The 21,841-nt window shown below is 39.5% G+C and overlaps 1 protein-coding gene across 3 annotated transcripts in view; it reads right to left on the bottom strand.

Moving 5' to 3' along the window:
* The window catches only part of CACNA2D3 (calcium voltage-gated channel auxiliary subunit alpha2delta 3), a 514,138-nt gene that overhangs the window by 255,458 nt on the left and 236,839 nt on the right, over window positions 1-21,841 (bottom strand). For all 3 annotated transcript variants that reach the window (XM_081898304.1, XM_081898305.1, XM_081898306.1), the window contains exons 7-10: window positions 21,682-21,742; window positions 21,436-21,586; window positions 14,140-14,214; window positions 1,417-1,506 (exon numbers count right to left, since the gene is read on the bottom strand). In XM_081898304.1, coding sequence (XP_081754430.1) covers window positions 1,417-1,506; window positions 14,140-14,214; window positions 21,436-21,586; window positions 21,682-21,742 — 377 coding nt within the window. The remainder of the gene's footprint in view (window positions 1-1,416; window positions 1,507-14,139; window positions 14,215-21,435; window positions 21,587-21,681; window positions 21,743-21,841) is intronic.

The following is a 21,841-nucleotide window of genomic DNA, read 5'->3' as shown; positions in this document are numbered from 1 at the left end:
GTTATAACTTGGCAACCACTAAGTAATGGTCAAATGAGACATTCAATGGCAACTTGCCAAGATAAAACCAGCCAAACCAGGGCCCATGACGTCTAAAAGTAGAAAACCCTTTTTGAAAAGGCACATTTCCCGTGTCTAAAGGCACCTGTTGTTCTTCCTGAACTAAATCAAGGACCGTATGTAAAAAAAGAAATGGTGTATTAAAATACCTTGGAGGTGGGCTGTCTTCATCTCTTTATTTTAAAACATTGCTTTATTCTGTCTGAATCTATCATATTCCACAGAATAAGCTACCGTATTCTCTTTTTAAAGCAGGTGATTAAATGTAAATGCTTTGATGAGTAATATCTCCTCATATGTGTCTAGAACTTTTTTTTTAGTTTTTATTGAATAGAAGGAGTGATGAAAGTCTTTTCCATAATAATAACAATGACAAGAGCCTTATAATGAAGTACAATTAACTCAGTGATTCATCAGTTACCAGTGAAAATTTCGATGCATCCTGACATTTGTAGCTCTTGGTTGTGATTAACAGTCTTTGAAATGTCACAGAATTTTATTTAATTGGTTAAGACTTTTTTTAAAAAAAGATAATCACGGCAAAGATCACATTTATCCCCAAAAGAGATAATTGCAGTTGTCACATGATATAGCAGACATTGACTGCTGAAACAAGCATTTCTGTAGTCCTGCTACAGTGGGAGTTGAATTTATCAAATGTTGGGGAGAGTTTGGACATAGTTACGATCACATCTTTCAAAATCATTTGTACCAACAACTATTAGCTCTTTAGCAAGCTACGTTATACTAAAATACATTATAAGTGAAAATTAGTCAAGCTTAAATGCTATAGCCTATGAACCAGTCTGAAAAGCAAGACTCAGTAGACTAACATAAGAAGAACACATTTAAGCATGAGAATGTGCCAACCTGTAATTCTGAAGAATAGATTTACTGCTGGATAAAAAGAAAATTACCTAAATTATCACTCTAAAAATATAGCACAGTGTCTTTTGATACTAATCTGTATCTGTAAGAATGCAGGAGGAAACCATTATTTTTTTTCATAGAAAGATACATACATACATACATACATACATACATGTATGTGTGTTTCCACAGTTTAAACCATGCTCAAGGTAGCTTACAAAATAAAAAAATACAAAAATACAATAAAACAAAAGTAGTTGTAAAGAATAAGTAAAACATAAAAAATGCACAAAACTTAACAGTTTCCACATAAATCAGAAGATCTGTAATAAAGATACAAAAACCCCAACAACCCAACAGCCACAACTTCCCACAACAACAAAAAAACCCCAAACAATACCCCAGCCTAAGCAGGTGACAACTGAAAAATATACAAAACTTATAAAGGCCAATAACAACAAAACTTAGCAAAAAGGAGTAACTTACATCACTGAGCATGTTGAAAGCTTCAATTAAAGCTATATCCAACATTCCGATTCCTTTGGCAAAAAGTTTGTCAAGGTGCTCCCTGAAGTGCTGGAGAGGTGAGAAGAAAATAAATGGTGTTTCAATCAACATATTTGTGAAGATTTTTGCATTATACCTACCCTTAAAATCTTAAAGGCAAAATCAAGGAATGTGGCTTCTGGAACAGCATCAGGTGCTTTTTACGAATTCTGAAAACAAAAGCTCAAATAAAGCAGGTCTTTGCCCCTCTGGTTTCAAGAAGAACACTTTAAACTTTTAAAGAAAAGTATGCCTGTCAGAGATATTTATTGTGACAATTTATAAAGAAAAAGTACTGAAGAATATACAACAACAATAAAAACCAAGTGAACAAGTTCACAAAAATCATAAGATATATGATTCAAAGTTAAGTCCAAAGTGTACGTTATAGGTTATCTGGGGACAGAACAATGGCTTCTTAACCAGGTTATATGATTCAATGATATTTACATTAACTGTTAATCAGTAAGTATTTAAAATTGTCTAAAGAATGCACAGTGTTGTCTCCACAGAGAATGGGATTCCTGTACAGGAAGACATGGCGGCTGTTTGGTCACAATATCAAACTTCTATTGTCAACCGTGGAAAGGGGAGAACTAGGAGGAAGGGAGAACAAGGAAGGAAGGGAATACTGCTCAAGATGGATAGTCCAAACAAAGTAGAAAGACAAAGCTTCCTCAGAGCTCCAGAAGGCAGGGCCTAGGTGTGGCCTCACAAGAGACTAGTGGCATCTGAAACACAAAATGGAGGTTGCTGCTGCCTGCACTGTCCTAGGCAAACAAGACACAATGCTCGAAGTCAGCAGATTGCATACAAACAACCATCACCAACAGGTGGCATAGACAAGAGGTACTATGAATACAGCACAGGCTCTGGCCCATAAAAGTTTTAACACAATCCGTTTGTTAGTCTTTAAGGTGCCACAACGCTCTGTTGCTTCAGATGCAATAAATACAACCATGCCTATGGAACTCAAGATACTTGCAGTAGGATGAATTTTATTTCATATTCATTTTGCCTGATGTATATTTTTATGTTCTTTTAAATGACTGAAAATGCTCAGTATGCAACAGCCCTTTCTAAAAACCTGTATTATTTTTTTAATTTACACACACGAAAATATATATGAAAATGTAGCCTTTAGATTTAATAAGGAAAAGAGTGGCACACTGTTAAATAGGGTTCCATAAAAGGAAATTGTATGCACTAATTCCTTGTATGAGTTATTTTTCTAAATTTTCTCTATGAAGCATTTTTTCCTGCTCTTTAGTGAAATAATGCATTCACATGGTTTAGTAGATGAAAAAATATTATGAAACTTTCATAAGTTAAGAAGGAAAAAAAATGCCTGCTTAAGGCAATTTTGAAGCATATGTTGCTGCTGCAAAACTAGGCAGGTTTTCCAATGCAATTAGTGTAGCTTAATGTTCATGGTGACCCAGTAAATATGGTTCACACAGCTCAATATTTCAAAACACCTAACGGCAAAATCTTGTTGATCTAAATAAGCAGTTAAGGCATAATGAATCTTGTAGCCAAGATTGTGGAATGTGTTTCACAGCATTTTGCTATTAAAATTTAAGCAAGCGTTGAGAAATATGTCTATTCCAACATGTTTCATTTTAAATGCTAGTGACATTTTATCTTCTTAACTTAGAAAGCATATCATGAATATAAAATCTAGGGACCAGAACAGGGATGGAGGTGGGGGGGGGAAGAGATCTTCAGATTTATAAAGCTATCTTGAGAGTCGGCTTCTGGTGATGATGTTACATTGCAAACCTCTGAACTATGTTACAAAGCTGAGAAAAGGCCAAGAGATTCCATGTTCCCTTAATGCATCTTGTCCCTTCTGAAGCCAAATTTCACTATCCTATTGCAACTACACGCATTATTATGGGCACAGCTATTAACTGTAAAGCTAACTCAAGGCCAGCCAATGTGATGCACTCTAGGTGATCTTGGACTCCCATCAACCCAAAGGTAATGGTCAGGAATGATGGGAGTTGTAGTTCAGTACCATTTGGAGGGCAGTTATGCCTGGGATTAAAAATAAAATCTGCATAACCAAGGTTTGGACAGATTAACCTTCTAGTTCTTTGTTGGTTGGCATCTGTCTGTCATGAGACAAGGGAGGAGCACACCATTGCAGTCAAACTGTTGAAAGGTTGCAGCTCCTGCTGTAGCTGTAGAGACTGATGAGGAAAAGACATGTTTTGTTGCAGGTGGGGAAGAAGGTGTCCAGTTGTATTGCTGCAGATGCACCATGGTGTTTCTTCTCTCTGCACTCCTCTCAGCAGTTATTCCTTCTCTGGTCACTGCTATGGATACACTACTTGAGTAGCTTTTCAAGCTGTTTCTCAAAATTCAAACTTACAAAACGGTGTCCAAACCCTAGAAACTGTCGATGAAAACTCAAGGGAATGGCAAAGGCATCCCAGCATGGACTCTTTGAGTCCTGTGCACCATGGCATCTGCCTTGGCATTACCACACCATTCAATCTCCAGCAGCGTTACAATTCTGGAAAGGCAGCAGGAATACTGGTGGCTTGGTGCATGAGATATAACACCATTTGTAGCTACAAGTAGTCCCTGTGCCTTGTATGAGCGGAGGGAAGGAATGTGATGCAACATTTCGGAAGTGAAAACATAAGCAGACTTAAACTTTTGAATATTTCCAATGGGGAACAATAAACTTCCCTAATTAAAGATGGGAACAGTCTAACTCTCACCCACCTTAACCTTGCACTTCTGAAACTGAAACCATGAATTAGACTGTACCGAAACACACCTATGGGACAAATTAAAAAAGTGTTCCTTTAACATTAATAGGAAACGAGATGGGAAAACTTTTTAGCCTCTTCAGCATGAACTCCAGTAGTACTTCTTTGGATTTTAAATTTTAAATTTTTAAGCTTGCAATAAGCCTTTCCACATTATATTTATATGCTAACATGATGTTAAATAGACAGTGGCATGCATTAGAATAATCAACCAATTAATTTTCAAAAAACAAAACAAAACACTGTGGGAAAACTTTGATTGCAATCTGAAACAAACAGTGTACAATCAAAGAAAAACCACTACAAAAGTTGGCAAATAAATATTCACCAATGTAAACAGAATTTCACTGTGTGTACTCAGGAAATAAGCAAATTTATTTATTTATCTATTCCCCATCTACTATCCAAAGACCCTGGGACGGCTGACAGGATATCTTAAACACAACAAAATGGACAAGAGTTCTTCTTCTTCTTCTTTGGCAATCACTCATAGCCGAGTAAGATTGTCTTCCATAAACACGGTTTTAACAATGAGTCCGTAAGTGACTGTGGAGGCCAATTCTGGACCCACACATCCTTCAACAGTGGGGACATTGGTTCCCGGGCGGGAGTTGATCATGGTGTGGATTTGCCAAGTGTGCCTTCCTTTTAGCACATTTCTCCCTTGCATTCTGAGTTCGAGTGCCTTCAAAGTCCATGACACCTTTGGTAAAGGTTGTTCTCCAACTGGAGTGCTCACAGGCCAGCGTTTCCCAGTCGTCAGTGTTTATACTACATTTTTTAAAATTTGCCTTGAAACAGTCTTTAAACCTCTTTTGTTGACCACCAGCATTACACATTTTGCTGCTGAGATTGCTCAAGGAAATGAACACCAGGATTTCTGGGGCTATATCCAAAGTTGCAGCTCTGAAGGCGCAACAGACTTCTATGTTGGCCATAGAACTTCCTTTTTTTCTCTGTACCCTCCACTCCACCCCATCCCTGCCCCTCAAAATCAGCATCAAATTGGGGAACCCTCGGAGCAGATTTTGGCAACCTGCATGGGAGGAGAGGAAAACAGAAGTTCCACAGCATGAGTGGAACTCTGTTCACACAGCATTGGCTACAACCCCTGTATTTTGATGCAACTTTGTAGTTTCCCACTGTTTCTGGATCCCAAATCACAATTCTCAAGAACCTGGCACACACGTTTCTGCTGCTGCCTGCTAAAGGCTGCAGCAGCAGTCCCTATCATTGCCACAGAAAGCTAATTTTCAACAGAATGTGAACATATTTTATTAAGTAGGAGCAGGGAGAGTTGGTGTTGAGTCGTTTCAATATGAGGCTCAAATTTTGAGTAATTTGGGTTTGGCCTATAATTAACTCTTGACTTCCAAACTGGGGAATTTCTTTTTCAAAATTCTCCAACTCTACACGTCAATTGTATTGCTAGCAGATACCTATTCATAACTGGGTTCCTGTTCTCAACTTGGCTCCAATAATTTGGAAGCCTGAAAACTCAGCCGTATATATGTTTACTCAAAAGTAAGAGTATAAATCTCTTCTTCAGTTAGGTCGATGCAATAAGATTCCAGTTTGCTCCAGTCAGTTAAAGGAAAGTCTGGTAGGTGGCTGCAGGAAAAACTGGAGAAATTACCTCCGCTTCCTATTCATGGAAGACTTCTGTGAGTAAAGAGACACAACTGGATATGACCCTGTGCTGATGAAATAAAATTCAACAGAAGGTTCACATTGCTGCAGAGAGAGGAAGGAACAACTTTTGTTATACTCTGAAATTTGATTGTATATTGCTATCCACCTTGGATGCTACCAAAAGATGGGATACATTCTTTTTAATAAAAAAATAAGGTAAAACAAACCTATGAGGACTGGGCACAACAAATGAAGAAAATGCTTTTATCGTGCCATAAATTGACTGGGCAATAGGGACACAAATGAGATAGCTGAACATTCTGAGTCATTATACCAGTTCAGCCAACCAGCATTATAGATCTCACTGCCACAGCTATAGTTGCAATATATATAGGGGTTGATTCCTAATTTCATTTATTATGTATCTATCACTGAGATGCTTTGTCAACTTAATTTCATCTGGAAGTATTTAGAATAATGTGTGTGAGAGAGCTTAATGTATAAAGCAAGAATGCAAATTGCGATACTGTTGCCGTAAATGTGGAGTTGCATTAAATCAGATAGTCATATAATTCCTAAGAGGTAGGAAATTGTAATATGGAGTTTCTCAGACATGAAAACCTCTTGGCCCAACTAAACACGTATTAAACCAGGCAATTGCACATGTTTGTAATTTTGCAGGAAAAGTACAGACAATGATAAAATACTGTCTGCACTATTTCCCACTTTGAAAAGAAAAAAAAGGAATGTTTTACAAATTGATACACTGAAAGGCAAGACCAGCTTAATAACAAAACTATAATATAAACCAGACTGGTACTATGTAAGAGCAGAAATGTATGTTTTTACTGTTTAGCTTAAGGAGATGCAAATCCAGATTCCCGCATTATACTTAGGATGATTGCAAATTTCACCATACACTGAACTTTAGTTTTGAGTGAATATGGCAAGGTCAACCCACATGACCACTTTAGAGGTAGATGATTAACCACAGAATTGCTTTTCCCATAAATGTTTACATATCAAGGTAAGAATTCTTATGGATATGCCCCCACATTGCAAGACCACAAGCTACTAGATCCTAAGATCATGTCAGCTGGGATCCAAGGGGTGGTTGCATACAGCTGCACTGCAGTGCTTCTGAGCCCCAGCTCTTCATAGAATCATAGAGTTGAAAGAGACCACAAGGGCCATCAAGTCCAACCCCCTGCCAAGCTTCTTCTGTCCAAGTTATTCCTGAAACTTGGAGGAGCTGGGGGATGAAGGGGGCAGAGATAAAACTCTCACACACACATACACATTTGAATCCCATGTTTGTTAAGTTTTACAGCCATGGCAATTTGCCATATCACCAAAGAGGGGCACTTTGACATGACCACATGGAAATTGATAGGAATATCCACTTGTGGCAACTGTTCTACATTAAAATGGAAATTTGAATCTGCCGTCCTTCTAGAGGGTAGTTCACATGGTTCCACAGTGTGTAGTTTCAGGTTTGTGTGAGCCCCAACCTCACACTGCACATGGAGTATCACTAGGTGGCCTATCCCCATAGAAAGGCATAATCCATCGTGTGCCCCCTACACACACACTGTGTGCTTCTTGGTTTGCACATATGGGACACAGAAGTATATGTGTACACCCAGTGCTTTTTTTCTAGAAAAATAGGTTCTGGTACTCACAATGAAGTTGTTACAGTAAGCGCCACACTTTTTTAAAAAAACAAAAAGGTGCTGGTACTGAGTACCCTTGAGTTCCTCCTCTACCCCCTCCCCCAAAAAAGCACTGTGTGCACCCCACTTTGCAAAGGATGTTCTATACACAATAAAAAGTAAGACATCACAAGCCTCCTCCAGCAACATATTGGGAAATTCAATGAACCAGCCCAAGCACATTTATGGGAACCCTTTCAAATGGGACTGAGAAGCCAGCATAATAGAAATGCAAAACAAATTCACTGCATCAAATTATGGTACCTAATTTCAACTGGAAACTCAGTTGGTACCACATAGTTGCATATATTGCACACACCAGAAAGCATACACTATTCAAAACCAGTGTTTTATAATTATAACAGAAACAGAACATCTTAATAAAACATTTTGGAACTAGGTGGCCTGCTTCCTCCCCATAAATTTATTCTAGTGCATGCTGTTCATGTAAACATATCAAATACTTTAACATCACCCTGTCATATCTGACACTAACCTTGCCACTTAACTCAATTCATTAAAACACTTCATTTGATTCAGATGTTTCTGAAAACTCTCTTTGTCTATAAACTGACAAATGAACAGTCTCAACTAAAGTAGATACAATTTAAACTTTTTGTAAAAAAAAAAAAGCAACAACACGAATACTTACTGGAACAACTTTTTATTACAAAATGCCTGTAATTAAGATGGGTGGGGTGTATACAGAGTAGGAGCTTATTTGTTGCATTGATCTGTGCAAGGAGCATAGAGAGAAATGTTGCATTGCAGGGCCAAATGAGATGTGATGTGGAAGATCCTAGACTGGATATCCTAACATTCCCCCTGCCCCCGCCTTTGGTTAAATACAGCTGTTGGCAGGCTATGGGTTATGGGTGGAAAACACTACTGAACCAGAACTATGATGCTGGAATTAATAAGGTGTGTGGGTGTATCTAAGCTTTTCCCAATTCTCTCAGAAGGTACTTTTAATTATGTGTGAGAAAAGTTGCCAGTCCTGTACATGTCTATTCTTCATGTGTGGTTAATACGAGCAGAGGAAGGGGAAAGTTTAAGTCAGAAGAACTGTGCAAGAGCCAGAGTTAAGCCCTCCTCTTCCAGTGCAATGGTCCCAAGGTAAATCCCCCCTCCACCAATGATTGCTAACCCCCACCCACCCAATATCTAGAGAGTTTGCTCTCTTGAGGTTTGGCAATCCACTCTCAGCAGTTGGTAATTTTTTCCCAAGCAGCATGTTGATGCAGAATTTTACCCTCACCCTTATGAGTGGACAGTAAAATGAAGAGGATACCAATTAAGATGCTACAACATAAATAGAACCACAACTTTCATCTGGCCACTGAAAAATAGCTTAGATAAAAATGTATTGGAGTCTTGAAAATAGGACTAGCACCCCTTTCTCATGGATGATAATGAGAAGCCAGCCATAGGGGTTTTTGCTTATGCTCATTGGGCGGCATCCAATGCTGCTGTGGACTGTCTGCAGTCCCACAATTGGGACTCCCTCTGGAGCAGAGTTAAGGGAGCTCAGCGGAGAGGAGGAGAAGGGGAAGGCCTACTGCATAACTGGAAGCCCACTGGTATAGCACAGAATGTTCTAGATTGATGAACTAATAACATACAATTAAAGACTACCTCTTGGCTGAGCTCTCCTTTAACTCAAACCCAGACAATAGGCTTTCTAGAACCTTTAAAAAATGACATAAACATGTTTTAGGAGCAACACAATCAGATGAGTGGGATACAAGCAAATAATAATAATAATAATAATAATTGACTGTCTAACTTTCAAGAGAAGAATTCTAACCTGTTTATAGCCAATATATTTCATTGGGACATTAGGGTGAAGGATGGGTAATAAATTATTATTATTAATAATAATAATAATAATGCAGAGATATGTTGCCCTATATTTTAATAAACTTGGATTATGAATTGCTAAAGACGTTTTGGAACTTCTGCTTTGTAGGTGTTATACCATGCTAAAATTTAACAGTCGTCAGCACTGCTCCTTTAGTCTTTCAAAACTATGTTAGGGCCCTGTTTATAGTATGGTATGGTATGGTATGGTATGGTATGGTTTAGTATTTTACAGTATAGTATCTTTACCCTTTGGCAAACATCTTTGTATGGTTTCAGAACACAATATATTTCACCCCTCTTTTCATCCCAAAGAAGGCGGTAAAACTAGAAGATATTTTCCATCACAGGACACATGTTTTTACAAGAGGATGCTTCTGCAATTAATCTTCAGACTATTCAATAGTATAATTACTGTGGCACCAAGTACTAATTAATAAGTACATAATGGAATAAAATGGCATTAAGCAAGCTGTCAGTTTACCATTGCTTAACACCAGTTGGCAAAAGCAGCACATTCAATCTGTCAAAAATAATTCAGATCAACATGCAAACTGTAAAGCTAAGAATATGGTCTACATTTTTTTCTGTGGTATCTAAAAGAATGATTTTTTAAAAAAAATCAGCCAAATCTTAAACATGTATATATATATATATATGCTTTCGTAGATTTTCACGGGTACAGGAATGCAGGTTTTGGTGTCCTCGGGTGTCTTCCCGTGTAAAAGTTGGGGTGTCTAGGCGACGTTTCGACGAGGTCTCACTCGTCATCTTCAGGCTGGTGCTTTCGGCTTCTTGTTACTGGAACAGAGCAGGATCTCAGTGTTTGAGTTCCTATAAATACTGTTGAGGGGGTGTGGTGTATAGCCTCCAATGTTCTGGGCAGAGAGGAAGTTCCCAGGCTAGTGTGCCTTTTCTTCTTTTGTTCCTTAATTACTTGAGGGATATCTTGAGTGATTTCTTGAGTGATATCCTGAGTACCACTTAGGTGGGTCATTAGGTGTGGATTAGTTGCTAAAGTCTTTGTGTCTTGACCTCTTGAACTTTGTGAAGAGTTTTTCTGAGAAGATGGCTGTACTGCACTTAGTTGTGCTCTGGCTTGGCTTCGTGTATAGGGGCGAGCTGTGGTTTTGTGGCCTGTGTCAGCCAGATCTGTGTGGGGATTGCAGGGGGGTGCAGCATCCAGAGGTGCCACCATGGTTTGGCTACTGGATGGTGTCTGTAATTTATCTGTGGAGAGGGTCTGGGTTTGGGTCTGGTGTGGTTGATTGGTGATGGCGTTCTGCTATACACCACACCCCCTCAACAGTATTTATAGGAACTCAAACACTGAGATCCTGCTCTGTTCCAGTAACAAGAAGCCGAAAGCACCAGCCTGAAGATGACGAGTGAGACCTCGTCGAAACGTCGCCTAGACACCCCAACTTTTACACGGGAAGACACCCGAGGACACCAAAACCTGCATATATATATATATATATATATATATATATATATATATATATATATATATATGCTTTCGTAGATTTTCACGGGTACAGGAATGCAGGTTTTGGTGTCCTCGGGTGTCTTCCCGTGTAAAAGTTGGGGTGTCTAGGCGACGTTTCGACGAGGTCTCACTCGTCATCTTCAGGCTGGTGCTTTCGGCTTCTTGTTACTGGAACAGAGCAGGATCTCAGTGTTTGAGTTCCTATAAATACTGTTGAGGGGGTGTGGTGTATAGCCTCCAATGTTCTGGGCAGAGAGGAAGTTCCCAGGCTAGTGTGCCTTTTCTTCTTTTGTTCCTTAATTACTTGAGGGATATCCTGAGTGATTTCTTGAGTGATATCCTGAGTACCACTTAGGTGGGTCATTAGGTGTGGATTAGTTGCTAAAGTCTTTGTGTCTTGACCTCTTGAACTTTGTGAAGAGTTTTTCTGAGAAGATGGCTGTACTGCACTTAGTTGTGCTCTGGCTTGGCTTCGTGTATAGGGGCGAGCTGTGGTTTTGTGGCTTGTGTCAGCCAGATCTTTGTAGGGATTGCAGGGGGGTGCAGCATCCGGAGGTGCCACCATGGTTTGGCTACTGGATGGTGTCTGTAATTTATCTGTGGAGAGGGTCTGGGTTTGGGTCTGGTGTGGTTGATTGGTGATGGCGTTCTGTGTGCCTCTGGATCTGGTGTCAGTTTTTGTGGGGAGGGCTAATTTCCAGATGTCTGGCAAGCGGGATGTGTCGTCACGCTTGTTCATGTTGTGAGGGTGTTTCTCTATCTCGATGGCTTCCATGATTATTCTCTTGTGGTGATGTTCCACCCTCTCCACAGATAAATTACAGACACCATCCAGTAGCCAAACCATGGTGGCACCTCCGGATGCTGCACCCCCCTGCAATCCCTACACAGATCTGGCTGACACAAGCCACAAAACCACAGCTCGCCCCTATACACGAAGCCAAGCCAGAGCACAACTAAGTGCAGTACAGCCATCTTCTCAGAAAAACTCTTCACAAAGTTCAAGAGGTCAAGACACAAAGACTTTAGCAACTAATCCACACCTAATGACCCACCTAAGTGGTACTCAGGATATCACTCAAGAAATCACTCAGGATATCCCTCAAGTAATTAAGGAACAAAAGAAGAAAAGGCACACTAGCCTGGGAACTTCCTCTCTGCCCAGAACATTGGAGGCTATACACCACACCCCCTCAACAGTATTTATAGGAACTCAAACACTGAGATCCTGCTCTGTTCCAGTAACAAGAAGCCGAAAGCACCAGCCTGAAGATGACGAGTGAGACCTCGTCGAAACGTCGCCTAGACACCCCAACTTTTACACGGGAAGACACCCGAGGACACCAAAACCTGCATATATATATATATATATATATATATATATATATATATATATATATCTGTAACATCCGTAAAAGCAGAAAGAAGGAGACTGTATCACAAGGTAAAACAACAATACCAGAAACAATACAGAATGAAGCATTAAGAAAGATACAAAATCATAGCATTCTTAAAACTATACATGGGCCTAAAGCGCAGGGTTGTTTAAGAACAAATGTAAAATAAAGCCACAATATATCTAGATACATTTGCCATTACTACCCTCTTACTCATATTAATGGCATAAATTACAGCACATTGCTTTCCATGGAAATTTGCCTAATTCTATACAATTTGGGTAATGTGAGAGACCTCTGCCAGTCAGAGCAGGCAATACTGGACTACATGGGCAAACGGTCTGAGAAGGCAGCTCCCTGTGTTTCTTAGAGTATCAGCAGAGCCTTCCCAAACGGTTCAGCTGAGGTAGCTTTTGACACTGCCAGCCCATACTGGAACCAACAGAGACCAACAACACCTTGCAAGATCAAACTTGTTGTTGAAGGAGTAACAACTCCACCTTGGGTTCAGTTCATACTGTAACATTGCCACATGGGTGGCCATTTCAAACAGAAATGTGTGGTGGAGGGCCATTTGTGTGAAGCGACTTGGCTCCCCACATGCTTTGGGAGATTTCAACCACTTCACCACAAATCTCCACAATGCTTTCCAAAGACCATCTAGGGAAATGAAGCTAATGGCTCTTCTAGACTGCAGAAAAAAAGAATGAATTAATCAGAGATCTTTGTTTTGAGAGCCAAGAGTAGAGTCTGCAGACCACTCTTGTTTAACCCTTTATTGGTCACATCTATTGGAGGTTATAGTTGTCAACGGCCCTTTCTGCTTGGAGTGCCTACTTACTTTTATGTAAGCTCAAGTTTAGCTTCTCTCTTTTTTTCCTTTGTGCCCAAAGAAAGGAATCCGTGAGCTTGAACATTTGTATCAGATTCCAACAACAGATGTCAGTTCCACCCAACTTTAATGCACCACACAGTCACCTAGTTTGCTGAAAGCCTCAAAACCATTCCTAGTCTCATTAGCTTCAGTTACGAAGACATCGGCTAAAATGTTCCCCGGCTGCCAAGTATTCCAGACCACTTCATGTGTATCTGATTGCCTGCACCACCCTTTACTTTGCTTACATTCTGATACTGAAAGCAATTATCTTCTGGCAGACTGGGTAAGTTCCTGCTAATATTGTTACAGCAATGAGCACAGTGAGGAGCTGTTTCTGGAAACACACAGTGAACAGATTAAGAAGAAAGCCTAAAAATTGGTGGATTTTATACCAAGTAAGTAGACTAAAACTGGTTCAATAATAGACGGGAATTTTATGAAAGAACCAACAATACTTATTATATTGCTATGGTTGTCTGATACAGATTCTATTTTAAGCAAGAAGTACACCCTGTACCATGGGACTTTTTTGTGTGGTCCTTATATGGAACTAACGGAGCAACATTTCCAGCCACTTTATAAAAGTATTTCCCCACATAAAAAGTATTTCCCCACATAAAAAGCCAGGAACCCAGCCCCCTCAACACTGAAGAATTCCAAGGTTTCAGATGCTCCCATGCCTTTGAAAGGAGAAATACGGAGCCCCTGAAGCTCATTCCTTGACCTGAAAGAGGCACACTTCAGTGATATCTCCACTGATCATATGCAGCCTCATCATACACCTGTTGTTTAAATGAGCAGAAGAACCATACGTTGCATCCAATCAAACAACGGGATTTCATCCATTAGGAAATCATGGTAGTCATCTCATGCATGGCCTTTGCTGTTTCATACAATTTCCATTATTTCTTACCTCTTTGTTGGCTCTGTCTGCTTGAACTAATGTTCCATTCAAGCAAGGTTCTACGTAGTGCAGTTCTTCATTGTACTATAGACAGCGGGTGGGAGGAAAAGGTTGGACATTTAATATAAGCCTTTGAAAGATCTAAGTTAATGAAAGCAAACAATGGAGAAGACTTATCTGGACACAAAACCAACATAAAAAGCAATGGTTTCCTTTCAAACACGTAAGCTTTGTCTTTGCCTTATAGACTTTGTTTTCAAAAAGGATGGGTCAGAAACTACCCCATCATGTATATTTGAATGTGCCATTCATGTCAGGCCCTGGCTGAAATGTGGATGATACTAGTTCTCTGCATCATGTGAGCAAACTCTTAACAAATATTTAAATCAGGGCACTGCCCATTGGTTTCTATTGTAGCTTTGCTTTTGTGAGTAGAGTTTATATTCACAGAAAAGGGTGGTCCTGCCTCCCCCTTTGCTCTACAGCCTGATGTCCCCTCTTGAAAATCTGCACCTGTGAGCTGGTTAACCCTTAGGAATGGTGTGGGATGCAGTGCAGGGAATATCAGGTGGAGAAGTTGGCAGAGTAGTTTAGTGGTATTTCATGCATTGTGACTTGCTGTTATTTTTATTGATTAGAGTTTAGTAATTCTTCACTGTAACTGATAAGTGTGACCTGTTTAATTATTATTTGCTGATATTGTTGAATATTGCTTTATTTGATATAAGTTGTTTATTTCAAAGTTATTGTGCCTTTTTGTATTGGATCAGATTGTTATTACTAATGTCTGCCTTTTTACTATTTTAAAAAAAATTAATTCAATATTTTCTTGGTGTACAAATGCATGTCTATGTGAGGACCTGATTCTTGTCTCTTTTTTCAGGTTGTAAAGTCTTTACTACAGATCAGTTACATTTGTTACATTTGAACCAGACAGAGGGCCTTCTCGGTAGTGGTGCCCGCCCTGTGGAATGCCCTCCCTTCAGATGTGAAGGAAATAAGCAGTTCGATTGGGAGCTACCGGAGTGGCTGGGGAAACTCAGCCAGATGGGCGGGGTATAAATTATTATTATTATTATTATTATTATTATTATTATTATTATTATTATTATTATTATTTTGTTATGAGGCAATAATGGTGAGTACAGTATAAAGTCAGGGAAGAAGATTGAGTGAGTGTTAGAAGCCACCCAGAGCGGCTGCAGCAACCCAGCCAGTTGGGCGGGGTATAAATTTAAATAACAACAACAATTAAATTCTGCATTTTGTGAACGGAGGAGCAACGTAGGATCCAAGCGGGGGAGTTGGTGTATAAAAATTATCAATTAATCATAAAAAAATTATGTGTCTCTCCACTTAATTTACATGGTAGCTGTGAGGACCTGATTTTTTCCCCATTCTGCACAGACACTGAGAGACAACAGAATCACAACCAGTAGGTGAAACCATCAGACATTTAGCCTAATTATCACATGGGAACGAAGACAGAGTTGCAAGAATTCATCTACAGGGGGGAACAGGGTTAGTGAATTGCCTGAGAGCATCCTTGGTTTGTTGTGCTGTGCCTTCTCCTCAATTAAGCTAAGCACTTACTGGTTGCAATCTGCTCCATCTTGGACATCTGCCTCCATCACTCATATGGACAGTTCAATGCTCTCTGATAATCCTTAATTAATTACCCTGGCACACAGGCAAGGGTGTTTAATCTGGACCATGTCAACCATTACTGAATACTAATCTCCTATTAATAAAACAATCTGAATTCAGATGCTCATCCCTTTGGTGCAATCGTGTTTGGCGGCCACTTTCTGGATAACCCCATTTACTGAAATTGGGGATATTCTAATTTGTTTTAAAAATACCCATAGGTATTTTTAAGTTTTAAAGATATCCTGTTTGCAAAATATATTTCTTATATATCTTATGGTAGATTGGTTTGTGGACATCTTAGGGGATTCTGGAAGATTCTGAACCCAGTTAACATCCACACATCATTGTTCTCTATGTCTCTTTCATAAAAAGGACCTCTATTCTATATTGAAACACCTTGTGAAGACCATCATCTCTTTTAAATAAAAAACACAGATCAAAGAGGAGTTCACTCAACTGAACTTGGGGAGATTGTTCTTTTCAGGGGCCACCCAGAAAATAAAACTTTCCAAACTGCTCTTCAAACTCATCAAAGTTCAAAAAGCAGTTTGGGGATTTATATATTTTAAGGGGGAATTAGAATGCACACAGCAGCTGCATTTGCGCTTCCTACATCAATTCCCCAAACTGCTTTTTGACTTTATGGGAGTGTAAATAGCAGTCTGTGGATTCTGTGGAGGTAGCTTGTGTGTGAAAAATAAACTTTAGGAAACAAAGCAAATGAATTCCAAAGAATATTGGCAAAGGGTCCTTTGAAGCACAGCTTAAGCCAGTTTCATATTCTACCCTTTAATGACTGCATTATTTTTCACTCCAGTCTTTACCATTCATCCCTTATTTTTTAAAATAAAATAATATTGCTGCAATTGTTAGCCTCTTTCACCTATAGTATATATTTTTAAACCCTGCAAGGATATGGTCTTCAGTGCACAAAAAAAAGTATATCCCACTATTTAGCATACAAGCTTCCAATGGAGCTAAATAAGGGACCACCAAATTTAAAGTTCAATAAAGAGCTTTGCTGTGTGACTAACATCCAGAATTCATGGCTGATGGAATTCCTGTGCCGTACAGTATGAGTCTGACCAGCCCACATTCTTTTTGCCTTAGGTAAAGGTAAAGGTACCCCTGCCCGTACGGGCCAGTCTTGACAGACTCTGGGGTTGTGCGCCCATCTCACTTAAGAGGCCAGGGGCCAGCGCTGTCCGGAGACACTTCCGGGTCACATGGCCAGTTTGACATCGCTGCTCTGGCGAGCCAGAGCTGCACACGGAAACGCCGTTTACCTTCCCGCTGGTAAGCGGTCCCTATTTATCTACTTACACCCGGAGGTGCTTTCGAACTGCTAGGTTGGCAGGCGCTGGGACCGAGCAGCGGGAGCGCACCCCGCAGCAGGGATTCGAACCGCCGACCTTTCGATCAGCAAGTCCTAGGCGCTGAGGCTTTAACCCACAGCGCCACCTGCGTCCCTTCTTTTTGCCTTAGTAACAGGTTATTTCACTACAAACATCTTTATGACACAGCATATTTCATTTATTTATTTTGCCACCGATTTCTGTAAATCACAGCATTGCATGGTTTTTTGGCCCTTTCCCTCTCATTTCTCTCATGCTTCACATCCAAGATCTCTGGCTTCTGCTCCTCTGCTGTCATCTGTGTTTCACCACATTCTGCTCCTGATCTGATAACTCCTCCATTCCCCAGCTTTATCTGTCTCCCTTTTCTCATGCAGTGGTCAAGCCACAAAACTGTGCACATTGTGATAAAAACACAAGGCTTGGTATATACAAAGTATATATATTATTCAGACAATTCCCTTGTTCAGAGATGACAATGTCTCCACATAACACCTCCAGTTTAAAAGATTTCCGGCAGGAAATATGTCTGCCCAAGCCTCAGGCAATTGGCGTAGATAGTATGGGACAATTGACTCAATTTATGGGAAGTTTATATGTAGTCCATTTTCAATGTTACACAGGAAGCAGTCTTTAACACTGGTGCATTTAGCTTAGTATTGTCTTCATCAGCCTTCCACAACCTGGTGTCCTCCTCAAGATGTTGTTGGACTAAAATGCTTGTTGGTCTTGCTGGCTGGGGCTGATGGGAATTCAAAACATCTGGCATCAGGTTGGAAAAGATTGGTCTTCACTGATAGCTGTTTTCCAGAGTTTCAGGCAGAAGTCTGATTACCCAGTCCTAGCTGAAGATACCAAGGATTACACCTGAGACATTCTGCTTGTTAGCCATAACCTTTATCAATGAACTACAGCACCTTCCCAGTAGTTCATTTCCTATGACTATCCTTCTGCTCTGAAACAGGAAGGCAATTTGCAATCATCTCCTCCTTTCTGGGCACCTTCCACATAGTTTTTCTAGTTAGTACAGGACAATCCTGCATATATTAAAATGAGCAACTGTGATGGATCTCTAAGGTGAACCATATTGTCCTTCCTCCTCAAAATGATAAGACAATAATGCTGTTTTGAGGAAGCAATATTTTTTTCCTGCCATAAAAGTTGCTATGATACTGCTGAAAATCTTTAACTGAATTAAAATTTCCATCCTAGCCAGGGTGTTGTTAATTTAATGGCAAACTCATATTTCTATAAAAGCATTGTCCCCAGGTTTCAGCCCCAGATAGAATTAGCACTATGCTTTTTATGATAATATTGTTAATTTAACGCTTGACTTAGTACTTTACTTCAAAGCAGACTGGGAGAAAATGTCTATTTTTCTTACTACAGACATCTCTGTTCATGCACTGATGATCTGACCTTATATCTTAACTTAGGCCACACAAAATCAAGTGCATTGTTTAACAGTTCTTTTTGTAATTCAATCATCTAGTCCATCAATTTTAGATAGATTTTGCAATAACTTACCCGTGAAAGCGACAATGATTTTTTTGGTACATTATCTTTTTATGTTTATGCTCTGGAAAGGTCTGCATTGGACATTTGTGTGCCATTTATTCATGGGTATATTTAGAAACATAAATTATTAGAGGATGAAATGAAGCCAATACATATCAGGAAAATAACCCATTTATCTGTATCACTGAACTATTTTTCAGTATTCAATTACAATAATTTTAAGAGTTGATTAAATTTTTAATTATGATCATGTGTACTCGCATTGTTGATAATGAGAACTATAGACATAATTCTATGCATGGATGATTGAAAAGATAACCTAAACTATTGCTATGCAAGACAGAGAGATTTGGAGGGGGGAAGTTTCCCAAATTTATTATATAATGTGCTTGAAGACAGAAGGGATTTCAGAAAGTGAAAGCAGGCTGAGCATTTCTGAAAATCACACCTAAGGGGGCTCCATTGTACAAGGGGGATTTCAAGTGACAAAGAAGTAGCAGAGTGTCATTAAGGATCCAACGCCGAGGGCCTTCTGGCGGTTCCCTCATTGCGAGAAGTGAGATTACAGGGAACCAGACAGAGGGCCTTCTCGGTAGTGGCGCCCGCCCTGTGGAATGCCCTCCCTTCATATGTGAAGGAAATAAGCAGCTATTCTATCTTTAAAATACATCTGAAGGCAGCCCTGTTTAGGAAAGTTTTTAATATTTAATGCTGTATTGTTTTTAACACTCGATTGGGAGCCGCCAAGAGTGGTTGGGGAAACAGCCAGATGGGCGGGATATAAATAATAAATTATTATTATTATATTACTTTTCTGAGGGGGGCTGTATCTCAATGTTTTGCATACAGAAGAAACCAGATTTAAACCCTAGGTTCTCAATGCAGGGCTAGGAAAGACTCCTGTCCAAAACCCTGGAAAGTCACTGTTGGTTAAAGTAGACAAGACTAAGTTTTTTATGTATTTTATTTAATATATTTGTTGGTTGCTTTTCTTACCATGTAACTCAAAAGCAGCTTACATTAAGGGCCTGTTCTCAAGCAGCTGATTTTGGGTGTTATGAAAAAAGGGGCAGCAATTTGTTATTTAATTTATTCTTGCTGTATTTTTTTATAGGCGGGGGAAGTTTGCATAGGGTTTTCTGCCTCAGTTGCCAAAATAAGTTTGTCGGCCTTGGGAACAAAGGCTGTGGTTGGGTAGGGCGCCATTTTTCTACTCTGATGCAGAAAATTGCTTTGGGCCGGCCTTGAGCTTACCCATCCATGCCCTCCCAACAACCACAGCTGGGAAACACAGGAGAACACCCATTTCCTGGTTATATTTTCTGCCTTTCTTGAATAAGCAACAACTGGAGCAATGTTCTCTCACAGTATGTTTTAAAGCTTCTCTCGGACAACAGAATAATCTATTGCGTCAAAGCAGGTAGCAAGAGGATGGGAGAAAAATAAGGTTTATTGCATCACATTACTTGAAAATAGGGGTGTAAATGACAGAGTAGGGCAGGGACTCCATTTCCCATCTGCCCCAGCCAGCGCAACCAAAGTTGAGGGATGTTGGAAGTTGTAATCCAAAGCAAATGGCCAAAGTTTCCTCACAGGAGTAGGAACTCAGAGCAAAAATCATGCAGTTTCAACCAGCTGACTTTTGCTCTCTAAATACAACAACCCAATAGTAAATATTGATGGTGGTAGGGTTTCTAGATAAGGAAAGTGTTTTCGTAAAATACACTAATTTGTATTTTTTTAAAAAACATGCAGAATATAACTACTTATTAACCTCATGATTAACCACTAAATGCACCTATTTAAATATTTTGATAATTAGGTTGACACATTTAGTCTCTGAAACTTATTTACTGGAGTTTTTGTTGGGCAATAAACCGTTGCTGATAGAGAAGGCAATTAGGCTTTCCTATTATTTGAGCTTCTAGTGATATTAATGTAGTGAGCAATTACAGATTAATAATAAATAGAAATACAGATTAATAAGATTATTAATAATAACAAACTTTTCCTGATAGAGAATGCAATTACACTTTGCTATTATGTAAGCTTCTGGTAATAATAATGTAGTGAGTAATTGCCGATTAATAAGATAGATACTATTTCCTAACATTGTTATCTCTTAAATATACAGTATGTTTGGAGCCTAGGTGCCTTTACACCATTTGATAATAATGTGCGTAGCTGAACACAAGTTTGACACACATGAAACACCAATGGGTATCCACATTCAGTTCACTGGATAGCACAGTTCTTAATACTCTTGCATTTATGCTTCCCAAAACTAAAATAGAAAACCAAACTTCTGCAACCTGCAGATAGGTTGGAACGGCAGAGCATGTTGTGTGAAGACAGAATCCAAGAATTGTAGAGTTGGAAAGGACTCTGAAGGCCATATCATCCAACCCCCTGCAATGCAGGAATCTCAACTAAAGTATCCATGACAAATGGCCATCCAACCTCTGCTTTAAAACTTTCACAACCTCACAAGGGAGTCAAATAGACTGTCAAATGGTTCTTACTAAAGCAGAATTCTGTGGGTCCTAACTACAGTGGTACAGCCCAGATCTAACTTTGCCATATCTGTGAAAAGTGTGTGTAAACAAATGAGTTTTCCAGGCAGACTTGGGCTCTGGCATGTCTCTATATCTAGAGATTTGGTATTATCCATGATCTTACACATTGTCTTCATCTCTTGTCCTCTGAATCCCTGTGTAGACTCCATATCAAGGGGGAGGGGAAATAGGGGGGAATAATTAAGCAGAAAGTTGGACATACTCACAGCAATTATGTTAAAAAAATCATCATCTCCCAGAGTGTCCAAAATGGACGACACAGTCTGCTTTGCAATTGTCAGGCGGAGTCCTTTCATGCTGCCACTGACATCCACTAAAATGACTACATCTTTGGGAGAAGTGGCTGCCTGGATATACCTAGATAAGCAAGGGAAGGAGGGCAGTATAAATTGAACTTTTGAGATTGTAGCTCCTGACCCCCCTGAAAGTTTTAGTGGACAGCTGTGACCTACCATTTTCGATTTCTGCAATCAAATGCAATGACTCCATTTTCATCTGGCTCCCATTTAATTCCTGGAGAGAGAAGAAACAGGGTAGAATAGCAAAAACAAATTTTTATGTTTCAAAGTTTGAAAGAGAAGTCTGGTATTCTTATTCACTGTCCAGACTGGC

Source organism: Podarcis melisellensis (assembly GCF_964234715.1).
Source record: "Podarcis melisellensis genome assembly, chromosome: 2".
In the NCBI taxonomy this organism is placed as follows: domain Eukaryota; kingdom Metazoa; phylum Chordata; class Lepidosauria; order Squamata; family Lacertidae; genus Podarcis; species Podarcis melisellensis.
Note: the sequence above shows the minus strand (reverse complement) of the source record. Positions and strands in the feature narration are given on the sequence as shown.